The 25,767-nt window shown below is 46.3% G+C and overlaps 1 protein-coding gene across 6 annotated transcripts in view; it reads left to right on the forward strand.

Moving 5' to 3' along the window:
- The window catches only part of ralgps1 (Ral GEF with PH domain and SH3 binding motif 1), a 761,372-nt gene that overhangs the window by 665,810 nt on the left and 69,795 nt on the right, over window positions 1–25,767 (forward strand). For all 6 annotated transcript variants that reach the window (XM_072240007.1, XM_072240011.1, XM_072240013.1 and 3 more), the window contains one exon: window positions 15,739–15,865. In XM_072240007.1, the coding sequence (XP_072096108.1) occupies window positions 15,739–15,865 (127 nt within the window). The remainder of the gene's footprint in view (window positions 1–15,738; window positions 15,866–25,767) is intronic.

Consider the following 25,767-nt stretch of genomic DNA (forward strand, 5'->3'; position numbering starts at 1 on the left):
ATGGCGGGGTGGGGGCGAGGGTGAAGGAGGATAGCTGGAAGGTGATAGGTGAAGCCAAGTGGGTGGGAAAGATAAAGGTCTGGAGAAGAAGGAATCTGATAGGAGAGGAGAGTGGACCAGAGGAGAAAGGGACCCAGATGAAGTGATGGACAGGTAAGGAGATGTAAAAGGCCAGAGTGGGCAATAGATGCTGGTGGTAGTGGGGAGAAGCTTATTAAAGTGTTTACAGTCAGTGCAGCGACAACAGTAATAGATTATTCCCCCCCCCCACCACTCCCACTCCAAATCCTGCTGCAGGGTTTCTAACCAAAACATCAACAATTCCTTTGCATCCACAGATCCTCCTATCCTCCTTATCCCACTGAGATCCTCCAGCAGATGTTTTAATACTTTACGTACAGTTACTTCACTTCAATTTGCTTCAGTCTGAGTATCTGTCAAGGTGTTTTAAATTCACTTTACATTTTAAAATCAGTTTCAATTTACTTGATGGACTTGAAGCAGTCCTAATCTCCACTGGGTGCCTCTGAATGTCAGAGATGTTTAACAACTATAAAGGAAGATAGATTGTATCAGCAGCAGCACGGGGGTACAGCCAATAGACGCTCCTGGTAAAAACTTACCTTAGTTTATACACATTAAACATCTCTGACATTTAGAGGTGCCTGGGGGATTTTAAGATTGCTTCGTGATTGCTTAAGGTTCATCTAGGACAATAAGAGCACTGGAGATCCCGGTTCAGTCCTGGCCTCAGGAGCTGTCTAACTGGAGTTCGCTTGTTCTCCCTGCTCACCCTGCCCACTGTACTTTCCTAGGGTCAACCTTTCCACAAGCTGCTGTATTCTAATGTGCCTCTCCTGACAGTATTGGTTGTGCTCCTGACAACGATGATAGTTTTGACTGTTAACCTACTTCAGTTCATCTGAAAAATGCTGCAGCTGATGTTCATCGATGATATAAAACCCTCTGGTGCTCCACTTCCTTCCCACAACACAAGGGCCTGGCAGCTGGTAGTTTAATTGGCCGTTGTAAATTGTCCCGGGTGAGTGGGTGAAGGATAGGATCTTGAGGGAGTTGAGGGAAAGCGGAGAATAAAATGTGGGACTTGTGCAAATGGGTGGTTGATGGTTGGCATGGACTCAGTGAGCTAAAGGGCCGGTTTCCTTGTTACATCACCCTATCACTCCAGAAGACAATGTCAGAATATCTCCATTCTTCATTTTGGATCCTCTTTTACCTCTTCTATACCTCTCACCAGTCCATCACCTCTCTCACGTGCCCCTCCTCCTTTCCTTTATCCCATGGTCCACTCTCCTCTCCTATCCAATCCCTTCTTTCAACCCTTTATCTATTCTACCTATCATCTCCCAACTTCTCACTTCAATCTCCCATTCCCCCATCCAACAAGCTTCTCCCTTCATACCCCTCCCCCATCCGACAAGCTTCTCCCTTCATACCCCTCCCCATCCAACAAACTTCTCCTTTCATCCCCCTCCCCATCCAACAAGCTTCTCCCTTCATGCCCTCCCCCCATCATCCCCCTCCCCATCCAACAAGCTTCTCCCTTCATGCCCTCCCCCCATCATCCCCCTCCCCATCCAACAAGCTTCTCCCTTCATGCCCTCCCCCCATCATCCCCCTCCCCATCCAACAAGCTTCTCCCTTCATCCCCTCCCCATCCAACAAGCTTCCCCATCATCCCCTCCCCCATCCAACAAGCTTCTCCCTTCATCCCCTCCCCATCCAACAAGCTTCCCCATCAGCCCCTCCCCCATCCAACAAACTTCCCCATCATCCCCTCCCCCATCCAACAAGCTTCTCCCTTCATCCCCTCCCCATCCAACAAGCTTCCCCATCAGCCCCTCCCCCATCCAACAAGCTTCCCCATCATCCCCCCTCCCCATCCAACAAACTTCCCCATCATCTCCCATGCCCCATCCAACAAACTTCCCCCATGCCCCATCCAACAAACTTCCCCATCATCCCCTCCCCATCCAACAAGCTTCTCCATCATCCCCCCTCCCCACCCAACAAGCTTCCCCATCATCCCCCCTCCCCCATCCAACAAACTTCCCCATCATCCCCTCCCCATCCAACAAGCTTCTCCATCACCCCCTCCCCCATCCAATAAGCTTCTCCATCATCCCCTCCCCCATCCAACAAGCTTCCCCATCATCCCCCTCCCCATCCAACAAATTTCCCATCATCCCCTCCCCATCCAACAAGCTTCCCCATCATCCCTTCCCCATCCAACAAGCTTCCCCATCAGCCCCTCCCCCATCCAACAAGCTTCCCCATCATCCCCTCCCCATCCAACAAGCTTCCCCATCAGTCCCTCCCCATCCAACAAGCTTCCCCATCAACCCCTCCTCCATCCAACAAGCTTCCCCATCATCCCCCTCCCCCATCCAACAAGCTTCCCCATCATCCCCCCTGACCCATCCAACAAGCTTCCCCATCATCCCCTCCCCATCCAACAAGCTTCTCCATCATCCCCCCTCCCCACCCAACAAGCTTCCCCATCATCCCCCCTCCCCATCCAACAAACTTCTCCATCACCCCCTCCCCCATCCAATAAGCTTCTCCATCATCCCCTCCCCATCCAACAAGCTTCCCCATCATCGCCCTCCCCCATCCAACAAATTTCCCCATCATCCCCTCCCCATCCAACAAGCTTCCCCATCATCCCTTCCCCCATCCAATAAGCTTCCCCATCATCCCCCTCCCCATCCAACAAGCTTCCCCATCATCCCCCCTCCCCCATCCAACAAGCTTCTCCCTTCACCCCCTCCCCCATCCAACAAGCTTCCCCATCATCCCCTCCCCATCCAACAAGCTTCCCCATCAATCCCCCCTCCCCATCCAACAAGCTTCCCCATCATCCCCTCCCCCATCCAACAAGCTTCCCCATCATCCCCTCCCCATCCAACAAGCTTCCCCATCATCCCCTCCCCCATCCAATATGCTTCCCCATCACCCCCTCCCCATCCAACAAGCTTCCCCATCAATCCCCCCTCCACATCCAACAAGCTTCCCCATCATCCCCTCTCCATCCAACAAGCTTCCCCATCATCCCCCCTCCCCATCCAACAAGCTTCCCCATCATCCCCTCCCCATCCAACAAGCTTCTCCCTTCATCCCCATATCCATCCTAGCTTCCCCATCATCCCCTCCCCCATCCAACGAGCTTCTCCCATAATCCCCTCCCCCATCCAACAAGCTTCCTCATCATCCCCTCCCCCATCCAACAAGCTTCCCCATCATCCCCCCTCCCGATCCAACAAGCTTCCCCATCATCCCCTCCCCATCCAACAAGCTTCCCCATCATCCCCCTCCCCCATCCAACAAGCTTCCCCATCATCCCCCCTCCCCCACCCAACAAGCTTCCCCATCATCCCCCTCCCCCATCCAACAAGCTTCCCCATCATCCCCCCTGCCCCATCCAACAAGCTTCCCCATCATCCCCTCCCCATCCAACAAGCTTCTCCATCATCCCCCCTCCCCACCCAACAAGCTTCCCCATCATCCCCCCTCCCCATCCAACAAACTTCTCCATCACCCCCTCCCCCATCCAATAAGCTTCTCCATCATCCCCTCCCCATCCAACAAGCTTCCCCATCATCGCCCTCCCCCATCCAACAAATTTCCCCATCATCCCCTCCCCATCCAACAAGCTTCCCCATCATCCCTTCCCCCATCCAATAAGCTTCCCCATCATCCCCCTCCCCATCCAACAAGCTTCCCCATCATCCCCCCTCCCCCATCCAACAAGCTTCTCCCTTCACCCCCTCCCCCATCCAACAAGCTTCCCCATCATCCCCCCTCCCGATCCAACAAGCTTCCCCATCATCCCCTCCCCATCCAACAAGCTTCTCCCATAATCCCCTCCCCCATCCAACAAGCTTCCGCATCATCCCCTCCCCCATCCAACAAGCTTCCCCATCATCCCCCCTCCCGATCCAACAAGCTTCCCCATCATCCCCTCCCCATCCAACAAGCTTCCCCATCATCCCCCTCCCCCATCCAACAAGCTTCCCCATCATCCCCCCTCCCCCACCCAACAAGCTTCTCCCTTCATCCCCTCCCCTATCCAACAAGCTTCTCCATCATCCTCCCTCCCCCATCCAACAAGCTTCCCCATCATCCGCCTCCCCATCCAACAAGCTTCCCCATCATCCCCCCTCCCCCATCCAACAAGCTTCTCCATCATCCTCCCTCCCCATCCAACAAGCATCTCCATCATCCCTTCCCCCATCCAATAAGCTTCCCCATCATCCCCCTCCCCATTCAACAAGCTTCCCCATCATCCCCTCCCCATCCAACAAGCTTCTCCCTTCATCCCCATTTCCATCCTAGCTTCCCCATCATCCCCTCCCCCATCCAACGAGCTTCTCCCATAATCCCCTCCCCCATCCAACAAGCTTCCCCATCATCCCCCTCCCCCATCCAACAAGCTTCCCCATCATCCCCCTCCCCCATCCAACAAGCTTCCCCATCATCCCCCTCCCCCATCCAACAAGCTTCCCCATCATCCCCTCCCCCATCCAACAAGCTTCCCCATCATCCCCCCTCCCGATCCAACAAGCTTCCCCATCATCCCCTCCCCATCCAACAAGCCTCCCCATCATCCCCCTCCCCCATCCAACAAGCTTCCCCATCATCCCCCCTCCCCCACCCAACAAGCTTCTCCCTTCATCCCCTCCCCTATCCAACAAGCTTCTCCATCATCCTCCCTCCCCCATCCAACAAGCTTCCCCATCATCCGCCTCCCCATCCAACAAGCTTCCCCATCATCCCCCCTCCCCATCCAACAAGCTTCTCCATCATCCTCCCTCCCCATCCAACAAGCATCTCCATCATCCCTTCCCCCATCCAATAAGCTTCCCCATCATCCCCCTCCCCATTCAACAAGCTTCCCCATCATCCCCTCCCCATCCAACAAGCTTCTCCCTTCATCCCCATTTCCATCCTAGCTTCCCCATCATCCCCTCCCCATCCAACGAGCTTCTCCCATAATCCCCTCCCCCATCCAACAAGCTTCCCCATCATCCCCCTCCCCCATCCAACAAGCTTCCCCATCATCCCCCTCCCCCATCCAACAAGCTTCCCCATCATCCCCCTCCCCCATCCAACAAGCTTCCCCATCATCCCCTCCCCATCCAACAAGCTTCCCCATCCAACAAGCTTCCCCCATAATCCCCTCCCCCATCCAACAAGCTTCCCCATCAATCCCTCCCCCATCCAACAAGCTTCTCCCATAATCCCCTCCCCCATCCAACAAGCTTCCGCATCATCCCCTCCCCATACAACAAGCTTCCCCATCAGCCCCCCTCCCCCATCCAACAAGCTTCCCCATCATCCCCTCCCCCATCCAACAAGCTTCCCCATCATCCCCTCCCCCATCCAACAAGCTTCCCCATCCAACAAGCTTCCCCATCAATCCCCCCTCCCCATCCAACAAGCTTCCCCATCATCCCCTCCCCCATCCAACAAGCTTCCCCATCATCCCCTCCCCCATCCAACAAGCTTCCCCATCATCCCCCTCCCCCACCCACCCACCTTCTCCCTCATATGGTCTCACTTGTTACCTTCCATCTTGTACTCTATACCCCCCCCCCCCCCCACTTTCTTATCCTGGCTTCCTCTCCCTTCCTTTCCGTCCTGATGGAAAGTTTCATCCCAAATCTTTGACTCTTTTTTCTTCTCCACAGCTGCTGCTTGCCCTGATGAATTCTCCAGTATTTTGGTGTGTTACTCTAATAGCTGGGGCTTTCTGGGGGATGGGACGTCAGCGTTGCATGATCTTACCATTGAGTGCAAGGCTAGTTCACTCGGCCCTGCCTACACCTGTGCCTCTTCAACACAGGAATCCAACGAGTGAGAGTTGGGGAAGGGGAGGGAGTGGGGCATAAGTAACATATTGGTATCCAATAGGGTGGCCACTGAGTGAATGTTCATGGTCTCCTGCTGCTGCTATACCCCATCAACTGCAAGTTTCAACAGGTTGTGCATTCAGAGATGTTCTTCTGCACACCACTGTTTGTGACTTGTGGTTATTTGAGTTCCTGTCACCTTCCTGTCAGCTTCAACCAGTCTGGCCATTCTCCTCTGACCTCTCTCATTCTCAAGGTGTTTTCACCCACAGAACTGACACTCATTGGACTTATTTTTGTTTTTGTTTTTTGCACCATTCTCTGTAAACTCTCGAGACTGTTGAGTGAATATCCCAGGAGATCAGCAGTTTCTGAGATACTCAAACCACCCCCATCTGGCACCAACAATTATTCCACACTCAAAGTCACTTAGATCACATTTCTTCCCCATTCTGATGTTTGGTCTGAACAACAACTGAACCTCTTGACCATGTCTGCATGCTTTTATGCATTGAGCAGCTGCCATGTGATTGGCTGATTAGATATTTGCATTCAGGAGCAGGTGTACCTAATAAAGTGGCGACTGAGTGTAGGTTATTCAAGGTCAATCAAAGTTGGGCTAACATCAATGGCATCCAAGCTTCCTTAGAAAGATTATGACTTTGTGGCTTATTGAATCCAATAACTTCAGTTAGTAACAGTTGGACCCTGCTTATGTCATGTGGTAAAATATTTTGGGCAGATTGAAAACAAGTAGCACACAAGGGTTCCAGAGTATAATGTGTCAAAAAGATAAGGTGTTAGTGTTGGGGGCATCACAAATAAAACACCTGGCTGTGTATATAAGCCACACGGAGAAATGAAGGAAAACAGAAACTCCAATTTGCTGGCGCCTGTATTTTGTGGTTCCATTGGGAGTTTTATTCCAGTTCTTTTGCTGTGTGTTACTCAACTCACAGTGGTTTCCTTAACCTGCAGGCTAGTATTTTCTCACATCTCTCGTGCACAATCCTTCCTGAATCTTTAATAATGAAGGGAAAGAAACCATTTCTGCCAGCATACTTCTGTGTCTGCCAGCCTGTCTGCTCACAATGTACCCTGTATTAAAATTTAGTGCATTAATAATATAATTTGCCCAAACATCCCAGAGCACAAACAAATGGCCAATCACACCGATTCTGAAATAGCAGTAATAGTAACCCTGGTCCTTTTACTCATGTATTTGATTAATAGATCTGTTCTCTGGTATATTGGGCAGCACAGTAATGTAGCTGTTAGCATAATGCCATCGCAGCAGCAGTGATTTAGGATCAATTCCCACCACGGTCTGCAAGAAGTTTGAAATATTTTTCACACCTTTCACACACAATCCTTTCTGACCCTGTAATAATGACGGGAAAGAAAACTCCGTGATTGCGTGGGCTTCCTCCGGATGCTCCAATTTCCTCCCACATTCCAAAGACATACGAGTTAGTAGGTTAATTGGATTGTAAGAAGCTACAGAGAGTTGTAAAACTAGTCAGCTCCATCATGGGTACTAGCCTCTATATCTTCAAGGAGCGGTGACTCAAACAGGTGGTGTCCATTATTAAGGACCCCCATCACCCTCTTCTCATTGTTACCATCGGGAAGGAGGTACAGAAGCCTGAAGGCACACACTCAGCAATTCAGGAACAGCTTCTTGCCCTCTGCCATCTGACTCCTAAATGAACCCATGAACACCACTTCACTTTTTTTTCCGTTGTTACACTATATTTAAATTAATGATTTAATATACATACACATACTTACTGAATTGAATGTTTTTCTACATTTATCTTGTATCGCATTGCACTGCTGCCACTGTTAACGAATTTCACAACGTATGCTGGTAATTTGTGATTTTTTTCCCCTTTCTCTTGGGTATCGGGTGTTGGTCTTTCCTTTTTATTTATTTTTATTTTTTCCTTTAATTGGGTTCTTTCGGGTTTCTTGCTACCTGGAATCAAACAAATCTCAAGGTTGTATAACTTATACATTCATTGATAATAACCGCACTTTGAGTCTTTGAATCTTGAGTTGCTGCAATATGATTGGCATAGATCTTTGTATTAACAAGCAAGTGCACATGTGCACCTAATAAAGGCGCCACTGAGCACACGCTTCCATATGTTAGGAATTTGTTGTATTGTGTTGGTCAGGTTGTGGCATGTAACAAAAACCAAAACCATTCAACAATTGTAAAGAATCAATTTCTGCTGTGTACTGAAATTCCCCGGATAGTTAGACGGTGGAGAAAGCTATAAATTGTTATGCTCGGATTAATCTTGATTGTGAAATGATAATTACATTTTTTGTGACATTCAACAACTTGTAGCTTGTGTTTTTTTTTAAAGAGTTGCCTTAAAAAGGTGCATTGGTTTCTCAGAGCATGCTGGGTAAAACTTTGGCCCATTATTGGTTAATTGGGAGTTCAATGCACATCTTCCTGAAGATTTCCTCCTGCAAGAGTCTACCCACCAGTGCTAACTCCTCAGGACTGGCCATTTCCAACCAGTTTCTTTTGTCTTTTTCAAGATAGAGCACCAAACATTAACTTTATTTGCTGCTGACTCCTCCATTGATGTTTTTTCCAACTTTGCTGGGTGTAAGAAACAGGTCAGTGATCAGTGGAACCATGATGATCAAAGTTACACAGGTCCCACGTTATCTCAACACTTCCCCAATTCCATGACTGTTGCCAACAATATGAGCAGAATCAGGCCATTCGGCCCATCAAGTCTGCTCCGCCATTCCATCAATCCCTCTCAACTTCATTCTCCTGCCTTCACCCCATAACCTTTGACACCCTTACAAATCAAGAACCATTCAACCTCTACCTTAAATATACCCAATGACTTGGCCTCCACCTCTGTCTGTGGCAAAGAATTCCACAAATTCACCACCCTCTGGCTGAAGAAATTCCTCCTCACCTCTGTTCTAAATGGACGTCCCTCTATTCTGAGGCTGTGCTCTCTGGTCCTCGACTCCCCCACCACATCCTTTCCATGTCCACTCTATTCCGGGTCTTTCAATATTCAGTACGTTTCAGTGAGATTTGCTACCTGTTCATTCTTCTAAACTCCAGTGAGCACAGGGCCAGAACCATCAAATGCTCCTCATACATTAACCCTTTCATTCCCAGGATCATTCTCATGAACTTCCTCTGGGCCCTCTCCAATGCCAGCACATCCTTTCTTAGATAAGGAGCCCAGTACTGATCACAAGGGTTAATTTCTTATGTCTCTTCCCCATCTCACTTTGTCTTTGTTTTAATTACCACAGTGTGAGCTGAGTAACATCCAGTCCTTTGAGTGTTTTTTGTCATTCTTGTCCAGAATCAGGTTTATTATCACTGATATATGTTGTAAAGTTAGTTCTTTTGTTGCAGCAGGTACAGGTTCACCTCAAAGGTGCATGATTATCCCACTGCTCCACTGTATCTACACCTGTGACTGTGTGGCTAGGCACAGCTCAGACACCATCTATAAATTTGCCGGTGACACAGCTATTATAATGGCGGCCAGGAGGCATACAGGAGTGAACTAGATCAGCTGGTTGAGTGGTGTCACAACACCAATCTTGCACTCAGTCAGCAAGACCAAGGAACTTATTGTGGATTTCAGGAAGGATAAATCAGGAAAACAGACCCCAGTCCCAGTCGACAGGTCAGCGATTGAAAGGGGGAGCAGTTTCAAGTTCCTGGGTGCCAGCATCTCTGAAGATCTATTGTGGGCCCAACATAGTGATGCAATTATGAAGAGGGCAGGCTGTGTTTCATTAGGAGTCTGAGGAGACGGTGTATGTAGATGTACCATGGAGAGCACATTCTGATTTGCTGCATCACAATCTAGTATGGAGGCTCCAAAACATCAGATGAAAAGAGGCTGAAGAATTGTAGATTCAGCCAGCTCCATCACATACACAACCACCACCCCCCACCCCCACCCCCACCGCACTACTGAGGGTATCTTCAAAAGATGGTGCTGAAATCAAGGATGCTCACCATCCAGGGCACATCCTCATTGCTACCATCAGGGAGAAGGTACGGAAGCCTGAAGACCCACACTCAATGTTTTAGGAGCAATTACCACCCCCCACCCCCGCCACCATCAGATTCCTGAACGGTTCCTGAACCCATGAACAATATTCCACTTTTGCACGATTTACAGTATTTATTGTAATGTACAGTAATTTTTCTCTCATGCACTGTATTGCTGCCATAAAACAACAAACTTCTTGACATATGTCTGTGATAATAAATCTGTTTTTGATTCGGAAAATTACCCATTGAGTAATTTTCTTTTCACAGTGAATTACCCTTCAGAGCTATTACATACCCTGCAGATGTCAAGGTTCAAGATTGTTTAATGCCAGTTCCAGCACACAAGTGTAAAGGAGGATGAAATAATTGTTACTCCAGATCCGATGCAGCATGATAAGATAAAGAACACAATAATAAAATATATAATAAATATAAATACATAAGATATCTTAGATACATCTTCCTAAAACAGCGTGGATAACTTCACTCACCTCAACACTGAACACAAACGATTGGCTCACTTTCAAGACTCTACAACTCATATTCTCAGTATTATTAATTAATTTATTTATTATTACTTTTTTAAAATTTGTAAAGTTTATCTTCTTTTGCATATTGGTTGCTTGTCAGTCTTTGTAGTTTTTCAATTCCTCCATTATACTTCTTTGTTCTACGGTGAATATCTGCAAGAAAATGAATCTCAAGGTAGCATATGTGTACTTCGATAATAAATTTACTTAGAACCTTGAAAATATTACAGCCTTGTTCTTGCTGAAAGAAAGCTTCTCCATCCAATTGATTCAATTGCTTACTGGCCTCGGAAACTGTGAGATGTGGATTTAAGACCCATAATACAAGACACTGCAGTACATTACCCAGTCTGGTTCTGTACCGAATTGTTGCGGGACTGAAGCATTAGTGGGCCTACTATCCCGATCAAATGGCTTGGTGGATGCGAAAGATCCCCCAGACCAGTAACTTAGAGGAAGGCGAGGAATCTTTCCGGTGGGTAACATCTGTCCCTCGATCAGCATCTGATTTCTGCCTTGCTGCTTATGGGAATTTTCCATCTAAAAGTTGGCTGCTGTGTTTCCTACATGACAACTTTATTTACTGTGAAAAGCAAAAGGATTACCCTGCTTGGAATAGGATCATATTCTAGAAGGTTCTAAATGAGGTTTATGAGGCCCTGCCAGGACTGGAAAATTATAGCAGTGTGGAAAGATTAAATACACTGCGGTTGTTTTCATTGGAATTGTGGAATTTGGGTCAGAGTCTTGATTGAGCCGGATAAAATGATGAAAGGCCTACACAGAGTAATCAGGAGGACATGATCATGGCATTCAGAAACCATAGGGCTTATGTTTAAAGTTATTTGTAGCAGGATTAGAGAGAGATGAGGGACTGTATTTTCATCTACAGGCCGATGAGTTGTCTGGAGCTCACTGCCTGAAAGACTGGGCGAAGAAGAAATTCTAGTCAACTCCAAACCGTTTTTGTTAAAGTACCTCAAGCAATGCGACCTACTTAACTGGTTTAGGATCTTATTCACATCCCCAGACAGCTCTCCTCTCCTATCAGATTCCTTCTTCTTCAATCCTTTACCTTCTCCACCTATCACCTGCCAGCTTCTTACTTCATTCCCCCTCCCCCACCCACTCACACTGGGTCTCACCTATCACCTGCCAGTTCATACTCATTCCCCCCCCCCCGCACCTTCTTATTCTGCACTCTTCCCCCTGCCTTTCCAGTCTTGATAAAGGAGGGGTCTTGAGAGGAAATGGCAACTGTTTTCTCCCCCCCCCCCCAAAAGATGCTGCCTGACTTGCTGAGCTCCTCCGGCACTTTGTGTGTATTACCTGGGCAACTTGCAGCCTGTGTTGGTGAGCAACCTTGACAATGATTGGATGGGGCTGAGGCTTATATTATGCAATAGGGGAACAGATTCACATCATGGCAGTCATGGAAACCATGAAATCTCTGGGTGATAATCATCTCCATTAATTTTTTTAGTATTCATCCTAATGGATTAGTTTCACTTTCAACTTCCCTTCTGTGTATGTGTTAACCAGATCAAGTCCAGGCACTAATACATGCCTACTACTGTTTTGGTGGGGATGAAACTGCCGATTCCTCACACCTATGTGTTTGCCATTAGCTAACCTCCTCAGTTTAAGGTCAGTGAGGCATCAACGATTGATGCTTTTATCCTACATACAAAAAAAATGGAAATGTCTCTTTCTTTCAGTTCCCTGTTCATTGAAAGTGGCTACACAGGTCAATAAGAAGGCTGGGAGCAGCAGGGGCAGACTTCAAATGAACTGTAACTGTGGGAACATAGGAACCAGGCCACAGTTTATCAAAGGACCTCAATATCCAGCACAGCAGTGTTTACATCACCTGGTGGTAGGAAGTCAGGGTGCGTAAGCAATGACAATAAAGTGGAATGATTTTAAATGGTGTTGGGGTCGAGAGGAGCTGGGAGTTTTGGTGCAGAAATCCTTAAGGGTGGCAGGGAATAATAAAAGACTGTTTCCCCGAGCACAGATCATCGAACATACACTCAGTATGTACCTGTAACAGTATTAGTTATAGTGAAGCCACTTTATGACTTTTATTGTGTAGGATATGTATAATTTATTTTAAGTTAATACTGGGATGTACTTAAGAACAACGGACGGGAAGATCACTAATCGGTTTAATAATGTCACATACCGAGATACTGTGAAAAACCTTCAGCATGCCATCCAGAAGGACCATTCCAAAGCATCCATACATCGAGTTAGTATGAAGGGAAAAATAATAACAGAATGCAGATGGGGCCCACAGTAGCATGGAGGTTAGCACAAGACTTTACAGAACCAGCGACCCAGGTTCAATTCCCGCCACTGCCTGTCAGGAGTTTGTATGTTCTCCCTGTAACTGTGTGCATTTCCTCCTGGCGTGCAAGTCTCCTCCCACATTCCAAAGACGTATTGTTTGGTAGGTTAATTGATTATTGTAAATTGTCCTGTGATAAGGCTGGGGCTAAAAACCAGGGGGTTGCAGGGCAGCACATCTCAAAGGCCAGAAGGGCCTATTCTGCCCTATTAAACAATTAAAATCATAAATACAGAATTACACATCCAAGTCAGAATTACACACACAAAATGCTGGAGGAGCTCAGCAGGTCAGGCAACTTCTACGGAAATAAATAAACAGGCAACGTTTCAGGCCGAGATCCTTCACCAGGTCTCAGCCCAAAACGTTGACTGTTTATTCCTCTCCATAGATACTGTCTGACCCACTGAGTTCCTCCAGCATCTTGTTTGTGTTACGCATACATATTCAAGGGTGGCGGTGTGGAGATTTGTCTCTACCAAAGGAGGCGTAAGGCACCCCTTCCCTCTGCTAGTCTGTAGATCACCCTTGGGCAAGGTGCAGCCCCCCGATCAGGGTTACGGCAAGCCATGGGAGCAGGTGGTGGATGGTCATATGAGCAGCTGATGCATATCGCAAGCCTTGGTTATGCCACCACTGATACCAGGCAGACAATTTCTGAAGAGTATTGATAATGGCTGGGGTCACCCGTCCTGTAAAGACACTGCCCAGAAGAAGGCAATGGCAAACCACTTCTGTAGAAAAAAATTGCTAAGAACAATCATGGTCTGGAAAAGACCATGATCGCCTACGTTATACAACACAGCGCATAACAAACGAACGACACAGAATGCAGAATATAAAGATCGGCTTTATTTTGGCACACGTACATTGGAACATCGAAATGTTCAGTGAAATGTATGTGTTAAGGGCCAACACAGTCCAAGGATGTGCTGGGGGCAGTGTGCAACTGTTGCCATGCTTCTAGTGCTAGCACGGCATGCCCACAACTTACGTACACTAGCCTGAACTTCTTTGGAATGTGGAAGGAAAGCAGAGCACCCTGTGTAAACCCACGCAGTCAAGGGGAGATCATACAAGCTCCTTACAGACAGCGGCGGGAATTGTACCCCTGATACTCCACTGCTGGAGCTGTAATGTGTAACTACCACGCCGCACCTGTATATATAGTGTTACAGTTGCAGAGATAGTGTGGTGCAGGTAGGCGCTGCTAAACGCACAGAAGATTCTGCAGACGCTGGAAATCCAGAGAAACGCACGCAAAATGTGGGGGAACTCGGCAGGTCAGGCAGCATCTATGAAGCATGATAAAGGGCCAACCTTTCAGGCCAGGACCCTTCGTCAGGACTGGAAAGGAAGGGGAAAGAAGCCAAGTAGATGATAAGATTCCACGATGAGGTGGAATGTGGGATCAAGAGTCTTATTGTGCAAGGGGTGCATGCAAGAGTCTTCTTGGGCCAAAGGGACCGTTTTGTGATGAATTCCTCTATGACTCTAAACCGCTGATTCAGGGGCATTTGGGGAGAGATGCTCCCCTTTTAGAAAACAGAGTCACTGTGTAAGGGCATTCCACACAGTTCCGGGGCCAAGATTGCTGCTCTAGGGTGAAGTAATTCTCTACATTTCTTCGCCTCTGCCAATCAGTTCCCACGGCTGCAGAGGGTGCAGTTTTAGGCCGTGAGGGTAAACGTAGCCGCAAAGTAAAGAAACAGTTTAGTCAGCTTTACGAAATCCACAACTGCTGGCATTGTTTTCTGGTGACCTAACGTTATTTTAGTGTATTACAATGTAAAAACATATTTCCAGGCTGACAGTGATAGACAGTGCAATAAAATCCTGTCATTTCCTGTGGTAATTGAGCTGGGCTTCTTGCTAATTCTGCATCTGCAGGAATGTTGAATTCACGTTGGTAAGAAAGGAATGGAGATTGGCAGTGCAGTGAATTGCATTGATGTTTTAGGAACAGCTTCTTCCCTTCCACCATCATTTTTCCAAACAAGTCTGTGAACCTATGGACACTTCCTCATTATTTTTGCTATTGTTTAACATTATTTTCTACAGTGTATACACTTAGTGTCCACTGCATTAGTTACCACCTGTACCTAATAAAGTGGTCACTGAGTGTATGTTTTTAGCTTTCTGCTGCTGTAGCCCATCCACTTCAATGCTCGACATGTTCTGCATTCAGAGATGTCTTTCAGCCAGCCGCTGTTGTAATGTGTGGTAATTTCAGTTACTGTCGCCCCTCTCAGCTTGAACCAGTCTGGCCATTCTCCTCTGACCTCTCTCATTAACAAGACTGCTGCTGTTTTTCACACCGTTCCCTGTAAACTCCAGAGACTGTTGTGCATGAAGATCCCAGGAGATCAGCAGTTTCAGAGATACTCAAACCACTTCATCTAGCACCAACAATTATCCCACTGTCAAAGTCATTTAAATCACGTTCCATCCCCATTCTGATGTTTGGTCTGAACAACAACTGAACCTCTTGAACATGTCTGCATGCTTTTATGCGTTGAGTTGCTGCCACACGATTGGCTGATTAGATATTTGCATTAACAAGCAAATGTACAGATGTACAGAATAAAGTAGCCACTATGTGTGCTTCCTATTGTAATTTTTAGTGTATTTTATGTATTGCACAGTACTGCTGCCACAAAACAACACATTTTATGACATATGTCAGTCGACATTTCAGGCCGAGACCCTCAGTGAAGATCCTTGGAAAAAGAGGGAATGTGAGAGGGTAGTTGGTCTTCCTGTGTCGAGGGAGCCCATGCAGTTGCTTGAGATAATCATCTACGTACAACTCTGCTTAAAAAAAATTTCAATTCAAGGGCTTGAGTTCTGACTTGAGAGTTAGCTTTACTGTCAGCTCCTTCACTCCCCTTTTGTGTAAACAGTCCTTCTTGTCTCTTCCAGGTCCCTCCGAGGTTTCGGCGTCAGTGAGGTACAGCCGGAGACCCACGTGTCCTGATGCCTCCTTCTCGGGGGGCCTCAGCACCCCTCCGGTGCCCCGGCATAGGAAGAGCCACAGCCTGGGAAACAAGTGAGTGGATGCTTCCGGGAGCCCTGCTGCTGGGTATGGCCGGGGCACCAGGCAGCAATGCCCAGGCTTTAGTCAGCTTAGATCGTTCAGACATCCCGCAGGACAGCGAGTTGCCCTGTGTCCTCATGAAGCAGCTCACTCTGGGTGGAGAGCAGCGCACACACAAAATTCTGGATCACCTCTGTAGGTCAGGCTACATCTACAGGGGAATAAAGAGTCAATTCTTTCTCTCCTGGTCCACTGTTCTCTCCAATCAGATTCCTCCTTCTTCAGCCCTCTATCTCTTCCACCTATCACCTCCCTGCTTCTTACATTATCTCCCCTCCCCCACCCACCCCCTCACCAATCAACTGCCAAATTCGGAATTGTACTCCTGTCCCACCTTCTTATTCTGGCTTCTTTCCCCTTCCTTTCCACTCCTGATGAAGGGTCTCACGCTGAAGTGTCAACTGCTTATTCCCCTCCGTAGATGCTGCCTGACCTGCTGAGTTCCACAGCATTTTACTCTGGATTTATACTCTCGAGTGGGGAAGAAGTATGGCAAGCATGGCGAAGATGGCACGTGCAGTTCTCGCGTGGCATGCAGTGTCGCCCCTCAATTCTTTAAACCCCACCCATAACGAAAAGATGCACAACGATGATCTTTACTGCCTAATGAAGCTGCGATTGTTTTTCTACAACCCCAAGAACAGTGAAGCATCTCACACCGGCTTTGCACAAGCTAGATGGCTGCAAGAACACGTTACACAGAAGAGTACAGCACAGTGCAGGTCCTCGATCCACCATGTTGTACTGGCCTTTTAACCTTCTCCAAAACCAGTTTAACGCTTCCCTGCCGCATCACCCTCTATTTGTCCCTGATGTACAGTATCTACCTCTACTACTATCCCGGCAGCGTGTTCCACGCTCCCACCAGTCTCGCTGTAAACAAAAATCCTCTGACATTCTCCTTCTACTTTCCTTCAATCTCTTTAAAATTATACCCTCTTTAACGAGCCATTTCCACCCTGGGAAAAAGCCACTGGCTGTCCAGTCTATCAGTCCCTCTTTTCATCTTAAACATTTCTATCAAGTCACCCCTCATCTTTCTCTCCAGGGAGAAAAGCCCTAGCTCACTCAAATTCAGGCAGTAATTCAGACAGTATCCTGGTAAATCTCCTCACCCACATTGTTAGATGATATGTTTTCAAATCCTTGCAGATTATGGTGTACACAGTATTTGATAGTAAATGGTTACAGTAACAATACTATTTAGAAATTACTGTTATTTTTCAATTGTTGTTTTAAAAGATTAATATTAATACTCCTGGAAAAGGTTTTCTAAAATGCTTCATTTATTTCAATCTGTCTCTGTAATACTTTTATTAATACAAAAACAATGAATACATGTGAATAAACAACAGGACCTTAAGACCATGAGGTATAGGAGCAGAATTAGGCCATTTGGGTCTGCACCGCCATTTCATCATGGCAGAATCATTTTCCAATCTCCTGCCTTCTCCCCGTATCCCTTCATGTCCTGACTACTCAAGAATCTATCAACCTCTGCCTCTAATATATCCATTGACTTGGCCTCCACAGCCACCTGTGGCAACGAATTCCACAGATTCACCACTCTCTGGCTAAAGAAATTCCTCATCATCTCCATTCGACTCCTCCAACATAGGAAACAACTTCTCCACATCCACTCTATCAAGGCCTTTCACCATTTGATAGGTTTCATTGAGATCATCCCTCATTCTACTGAATTCTAATGAATACAGGCCGAGGGCCTTCAAATGCTTTTCATAAGACAAGCTTTTCAATCCCTGAATCATTTTCGTGAACCTTCTTTGAACCCTCTCCAATATCAGCTCATCCTTTTTTAGATAAGGGGCCCAAGACTGCTCTCAATACTCCAAGTGAGGCTACACCAGTGCCTTCTGAAGCCTCAATATTACATCCTGCTTTTGTATTCTTGAAATGAATGCTAACATTGCCTTTGCCAAAGGAGTCAACCTTTTTCCTTAAAAATGTCCATAATTATTGTTACTAATTTATTAATCAATGATCATCTCTGCTCGAAATTCCTGTGGTATTGGAGAGAAATTTATAGATCATCGCCAATTTGAGCATAAGCTCTCAAAAATCTTCATCACCCCAGTATACAGCAAATGTGGAAGTACTCAGCAGTCAAACAGCCCCTGTGGAGGGGAAAACAGTCAACACTGAGTTTCTATCAGCCCTGGGGGAAGGTCGTTGGCAGAGGGGACAGTAAACCAGTGTAGGTTGAGGCGGTCAGGAGGTGAGAAGTAAATTTATGATCGAAGTACATATATGTCACCATATACAACCCTGAGATTAATTTACTTGCAGGCATACTCTGACACCAGGGGTTAAATCAACACTGCTAGTGATGTGACGATATCAGTAAAGTACTTCCAACCCCAGTCACCAACCTGGGTCACTAACCATTAACCATTGATGCTGAGATACATCTAGGATGCGTTGGGACACATCATCAGTGATGTAACCTGGGGTCGTCAGGTGTTTCGGCTCTTTAAACGTCAAACACTCTCATCCAGGGTTGATCAGGCCCTGGTTTATGTCCGAGCAGCATTAAACCATTGGTCACACCTCCTGATCAATAGACATCAAGAGGCTTGCTCAGCAACCTCTGTGACAGTCCTAATGGCCCTTTTCTTTGCATTAATTATAAAAATGTAAGTTTAATAATAAGAGCAGAAGGCTAAAGGGGACCTATCAGAGCTTACAAAGTCAGGACATCAGGAAATTAGTTAAGGTGAGTGGAAGAAAATTTGGCGGCGGGGGGGGGGGGGCGCGATGTCCAAAGTAGATTTATTTTCCACACAGGGAGCGGCGGGTGGCTGGAATGCACTGCAGGGGGTGGTGGCAAAGGCAGATCCATTATGGGCATTCAAGAGACTCTTAGATCAGAACATGAATAAAAGAAAGATGGTGAGCAATGGAGGAGGGAACTGTTAGATTAATCTTAGAGCAGGTTAAAAGGTCAGCACATCATTATGGGTCGAATGGCCTGTACTGAATGCAAAAAAAAATGGAAGTTATGGACTGTGTAGAGGGAAATGTTAAATTGATGATGGAGTCGGTTTTTATTGATCAGCACAACATAGTGGGCTGAAGGGTGTATACTGTGCTGACCTGTTCATTGTTCTAAAATGACAGCAGCCTTCGATAAAGTAGGTTCTGAGAAACCTCCCTCTTTAATGGGGGTGTCCAAAGGATAGGTTTAAGACAAGAGGAGGAGTGACTCTAACAGCTTTTATCTCTAGTCCAAGAATCCAAGATTTTTGCTCAGGAGTTCTTGGAAATGTTGAAGCCTTTGTTATACCAGAGAAGGCTTATTCCAACCCACATGTGCTGCAGCTGTTGAGTGATTGCTGCATGAAAGTGTGAGACTGACAGATGTTGGGAAAGTTGACGTACCCCACTGGTCTAGCTGCCAATACGTGCTTTCCTCCTAAAATGTAAGTGGCAGTTGTCTACCCATGACCTAGAGGGGCTTCGCTGAGGGAGGACTTGACTGGTAAACTCACCAATAGTCTGTTCATGTCCAGACATGTAGACATTATAGCCAAGAAAGCTCACCAATGCCTCTACCTCCTCAGAAGGCTAAGGGAATTTGTCGTCTCCATCAGACCATACTAAGTGTTATCTGTGCACCATAGAAAGCATCCTATCTGGATGCATTATGGCTTGTATGGCAACTGTTCTGCGCGTGACCACAAGAAACTGCGGACAGCTCAGCACCTCACGGAAACCAGGCTCCCCTCCAGAGACTCTTGTCTACTGTTCTTGGTACTTCACTAAAGCAGTCAGCATAATCTAAAAGCCCCACCCACCCCCTCTCCATTCAGGCAGAAGTTATACAAGCCTGAAAACGTACCACCGCGGTCAACGACAGCTTCTACCCTGCCGTCATAAGGCTGTTGAAGGGTTCCCTGATGTTATAATTGGACTCCTGAACTCACAATCTACCTTGTTATGATCCACCTGCAGTGCCCTTTCTCTGTAGCTGTTACACTTCATTCTGCCTTGCTGTTGTTTGACCTTGTTCTGTCTCAGTGCACTGTGTAATGATCTGATTTGTATGAACAGTGTCCAAGACAAATTTTACACTGTATCATAGTGGATGTGACAATAACAAACCAATGCCAATTCCAGTTAATCTGAAACACGGTGCCTGCAACAGCTCAGCAATCCTTCAGTGCTGCACAGGAACATTAGCCCAGTTTCTTGTCCCAAGTCTACTGAATTTACAACGTTCGGACTCAAGAGGTGAGAGTTCTCCCCTCTGAGCTACACTGACACTGGAAGTTCTGGTTGACATCTGCACCCAATTACTTCTCACCAGTTTATGGGCCAACCAGATTGCTTGAGACTGCAGTTTGAATTTCGATAGTTGACCAAGTCACTCAGCAGTTAATGTCAGAATAAAACCTTGGAAATTAGCCCATTGTCATAAACAGTCACACTGTGGCTTTTAAATGTCTCTGCAGAATAATAAACACTTACCAGCTCATCTGAAAGACCTCTCTGGTATTTTGCAAGGGTGTAGCCCAATTGATTTGATGTGATTTAAGTCTTTGGCTAAATAAGAAAGAGAGATGTATTCTGGCATCAACTATAGATCACCCAGTTTCTTGTATTAGTCCAACTCTGAAAGTCTCTGGCCATCACCCCAGGATCAATCTTCACTGCACTTTGGACGAGGCAGCATTGCAAAGCTGATTGGTTGAAAATCTCAAAATAAACTTTGGGATATCCCTTTTGAGACTTCGTTACATTAGGAGTTGATTGAGCTGTGGTTGCTCTTATTGCTTGACAGTCTGCACTCCTTGTTTAGACCACAACGTGACCATTCTGGGACAACATAGACATAGCACACTACAACCCAGTACAGGCCCTTCAGCCCACAATATTGTGCTGACCTTTAAACCTACTCTAAGATCAATCTAATTTGAAGGTTATCTGGTATTTCCCCCAGTTGGAGGAAACACGAAATGGTTCGCTAAGCACGGGCTGCCAGTTATACTCACCCTTTTGGAATCCATGGGTGCCAGCTGAATAGACAGATTTGAACCTAGAATAAGTACTCTCACACCCATTTGGCATCTGGAGCTAGCAACACACTATGCATTGTGTGACTTAAAGTAACCATACGGAAGAGGAGTGAGTATCTTTCAGTCTCTTTCTCTCATTTTCTATTCTCTTTCTTCCTTCAGCCTCCCTGTCTCTCTCAGCTTGTTCTTTCTTTTTAACTTTCATTGCCTCAGAGTTTTGCTTTCTCTCCCTCTCTCTCTCTCATAAATTCTCACCCCTTATTTTCCTCCTTCTCTCTCTTTCCCTCCCTCCATTTCTCCTCTCCCTCTCTCTCACAATTTCTACCTTTCTCTTCCACTGGCTTTCTCTCTCTCTTCTCACTCTTTCTCAATCTCTACCTTTAGCCTCCTTGCTCTCCCTTTCTCAATCTCTACGTTTCTCTGCCTTTTTCTCCCTCTCTCCCTCACCCTCTTCCCCACTGCCTACATCCCTCTCTCCTCTGTAGATTGCTTCTTCCTGCACACTTCTTTCCCATCTTTCTCTCCTTCATTCCTTTCACCATCCTTATCTTTCTTTTCCTTATATCACACTCTCTAGTTCCCCCTTCCCCTCTCTTATGTTTTAAACCCCAATATGCATAGGTTGAGGACAGGTGCATTATAAATTTGATATCCCAGAGCAATCTTTTTGTGACTCTAATTGTGTCAGTTTCTGAGTAAATCAAGATTTTTTTAAATTTCAAAAATAAACATTACTCATAAAAATTGTATACCAAAAATACAGTCTGGAGATAGTCTTTTCCTAGGGTGAAGGTGTCCAAAAGTAGAGGACACAGGAATAAAGTAAGGGGTGGGGGAAGATTTAGAAGGGACCTAAGAGGCAACTTTTTCACTCAAAGTGTGCTATATGGAACAAGCTTCCACAGGACATGCTAGCGGCAGAGACAGGTACATCGTTTAAAGGTGTTTGGACTGGTACATGGAAAGGGAGGGTTTAGAGAAAGTTCTGTCATTTACATCATTTCACAAACACAAGAAAGTCTGTGGATGCTGGAAATCCAAGCAACACACACACACAAAATGCTAGAGGAACTCAGCAGGTCAGGCAGCATGTATCGAAGAGAGTAAACAGTCGATGTTTCAGCAGAGACCCTTCGTCAGGACTGGAGAGAAAGTGGAGAAGTCAGAGTAAGAAGGTGGGGGGAGGGGAGGAAGAAGTACAAGGAAGGTGGTGATAGGTGAAACTGGGAGTGGGGAAGGGGGTGAAGTAAAGAGCTGGGAAGTCAATTGGTGAAAAAGGTAAAGGGCTGGAGAAGGGGGAATCTGATAAGAGTGGTCATGGAAGAGAGGGAAGGGGGAGGATCACCAGAGGGGGGAAACAGGAATGGGGAATGCTAAAGGGGGGGGCATAATTGTCTGAAGTTCACGAATTCGATGTTCATACCATCCGGTTGGAGGCTACCCAGACAGAATATAAGGTGTTGCTCCTCCAACCTAATATGGTCTCTTTGGATTATACATCCTCGATTTTACACAAGTCTTCATCTCTCCATTCCCTACACATCAAAGAGCCTCTTGAATTCCTCCTTTGCATTTGAGTTCATCACCCCCACTGGCAGTGCATTCCAGCACCCACTGCTCCCTGAGTAGAAAAAAATTTGCCCCACACATCCCCCTTTCCCCCTCCCCACCTTAAATGCGTGCTCACTAGTATTAGACGTTTCAACCCTGGGAAAACGGTGCTGGCTGTCTACTTTATCTCTGCCCCTGATAATCTCATGAAGTTATGATGATGTAATAATTGGACTCAGCTGTTCGGAGACACAACCTGAGCCAATACTGAGGTAGATCTCGGGCGTCCCGCCCACAGGCTCTTGGATGACACACAAGAACTAACCGCATTCCTGAGGGAAGCGCTGGCTTGAGGGCAGCTGGCAGTGTCGTTCCCGAGCAGGTACCTACCCCTGTGTGACTGTGTGTCTCCACGTCTCCAGGAAGCATCGCGATGTTGGTCAGTGAAGTAGGAAGGACGAGGTTAAGTCTGGGCCCTAATGCCACCATTATACTGAAACAATTAATCACAAATTTGTAATGTCATTTTGAACACCCTGCCAATTCTCGCCATAGTACTGGCCCTGTCATGGCTTGCCGCTCGGTCACGCCAAGCCCTAGGGAAGGTGATTAATGTCTGTATTAGGAGAGGCTGTAACAGTACACAAACTAAATCAAGTCCCCTTGAATGTATAATTTTTCTCATTTAATCACTAACATCTGCATTTACCCCGCAGAGATCTGCTGTCAGGGAGATGACTGTCAAGACTGCTGGCGAAATCCTTGCTTAGCAGATATTTAAGGATGTGTTGGGGTTGGGGGGGCAGATTCTTGAAATAACACAGGATGTTAAAAAAGGATTCCCTTTCTTCCAGTAGTTTTTACATTCAGTTTCCCTTCCCTGGGTTCTCTGCTATTTCCCCACCCCATTCAGTCATCTCCGAACACTTATAGCATGGAACCTGGCCCTTCGGCCCAAGTCCTCTATGTCAGCCAACCTAGTCCTGTTTGCAAACACTTGGCCCATATCCCTCTAAATCCCTCCTGTCCCCTGTACCTGTCCAAACATCTTTTAAAAGTTGTTATTGTACCTGCTTTAACCACTTCCTCTGGCAGCTCATTCCATGAATGCACTACCCTCTGGATGAAGGACTCGCTCCTAAGGTCCTTTTTAAGTCTCTCACCACTCAGTTTAAACCTGTGCCGTCTATTTATTTACTTTAGTATAGGCCCTTCCGGCCCAACGAGCCACACCACCCAGCAATCCACCTATTTAATCCTAGCCTAATCACAGGACAGTTTACAATGACCAATTATCCTACCAACCGCCACATCCTTAGACTGTGAGAGGAAACCCACGCGGTGATGGAGAGAACGTACAAACTCCTTACACACGGTGCCAGGATTGAACTCCAAACTCCGACACCGGGAGCTGTACTAGCATTGTGCTAACTGCTATGCCACCGCGTCGACCTTCCCTGGCAAAAAGGCAATGTGCGTCAACCTATTTATGTTCCTCGCAGTCTCATACACCCCTCATTCTTCTACCTATCCTATCCAACTCTCGCTATATCTCAGGCTTCTGATTCTTGTCAGCATCTCATGTATCTTCTCTGCACTCTGTCCAGTTTAATTATGTCTTTCTACAACAGCACTACTAAAGCTGTACACAATACTCTAGGTGTTGTCTCACCAAGGTCTTGTACATTTGCAATGTAATGTCCTTACCTACTTTATAAAGGTATGAGTCTATAGACAACAGCTTCTGGTCTTAAAAATCATTCCCAGTGTAAAAGCTTTCACTAAGGGGCTTCACAAATAGAAAATGAGAGCTTGCATTTAGAACATAGAACAGTACACAGTACAGGCCCTTCAGCCCACCAGGTTGTGACAACTCTTTAAACTACTTCAAGATCAATCTAACCCTTCCTTCCCACATAGCCCTCCATTTTTCTATCATCCATTTGCCTATCCAAGAGTCTCTTAATATATCTGCCTCTACCACCACCCCGGTAGTGCGTTCCATGCACCTATATCTCTCTTTGTATAAAGCTGACTTCTGACATCTACTCCATATATTCCACCAATCACTTTAAAATTATGCTTTCTCTTATTAGCTATAGCTGTCCTGGGTAAAAAATGCTGGCTGTCCATTCTATCAATTCCTTTTATCAGCTTGTACACCTCTGTCAAGTCACCTCTCATCCTCCTTCATAACGAAGAGAAAAGCCCTAACTCAGTCAACCTTTCTCAAAAGGCACACTATCCAATTCTGGCAGCACCCTGGTAAATCCCCTCTGCAACCTCTCTAAAGCTTCCATATCCTTCTGCAAGATTAAACGCAATCTGCCAACTAATGAAGGCCGAGAAACCATGCACCTTCAGCAGTACCCTGCATGGCAAATTTGAGGGATCTATGAATGTGGACCTCTGGATCCCAGTATTTGTCCACACTGCTAAGGACCCTGCCATTAACCTTATACACTGCCCTCAAGTTTGAAAAGCCAATTTATCCGTTGTCTTTTTAATTTTGGATATTTCATCCACTGACCTTGAGTAGGGTGTACAGTGCTATAGAGTAGGAAGTGTAGCTGTCAATTTCTGCCCAGTCAGTAGAAGAAAATGACGTAGCGATAGTGTTCTGTGCAGAACTGGGAGTTCAAGTGCCTCTGATGCAAGATATTGTGTAGAGTTTAGAGTACACCTCCGAGTCCATTGGGATTCTACTTGGGAAGTGGGGTTTAAGTTCAATGGCTTCAGCACATTGCCATCCTTGGATACCACTAACAATATTTAGGACATTTAACACCATTTAAAAATCACAACGATGGGTACATGGATAAGGAAGGCTTACAGGAGGGGTTCTGAAACTGTGGTTCACGGACCCCTCGGTTAATGGTAAGGTTCCATGGCATGAAGAAGGTTGGGAACCCCTTGTGTAGAGGAATGTCAGCCAGATACAGGCAAATCCTGGGTAAAAGATGCTGGCTGTCCAGCTTCAGTGGGCTTCTTGGCTGGCATGGATCAAGAGGCTTCTTCCCGTCTGCCATCAGATTCCTCAACAGTCCATGAACACTATTCTGTGCTGTTTTTTTGCATTATTTATTTATTTTTATATCTATAGCTTATCATAACATATAGTAATATTGTTGTAAAACAACAGATTCTCTACATGTGTATGTCAGTGATATTAAACATGATTCTGTTTCTGGTCAATTGGACCGAAGGACCTGTTTCTGTTCATTGTCTAATCGTGTAACTCTCCTTGGTCGTATGTATTATTTTCAG

This window comes from Mobula birostris, chromosome 22, assembly GCF_030028105.1.
Source record: "Mobula birostris isolate sMobBir1 chromosome 22, sMobBir1.hap1, whole genome shotgun sequence".
NCBI classification, from domain to species: domain Eukaryota; kingdom Metazoa; phylum Chordata; class Chondrichthyes; order Myliobatiformes; family Myliobatidae; genus Mobula; species Mobula birostris.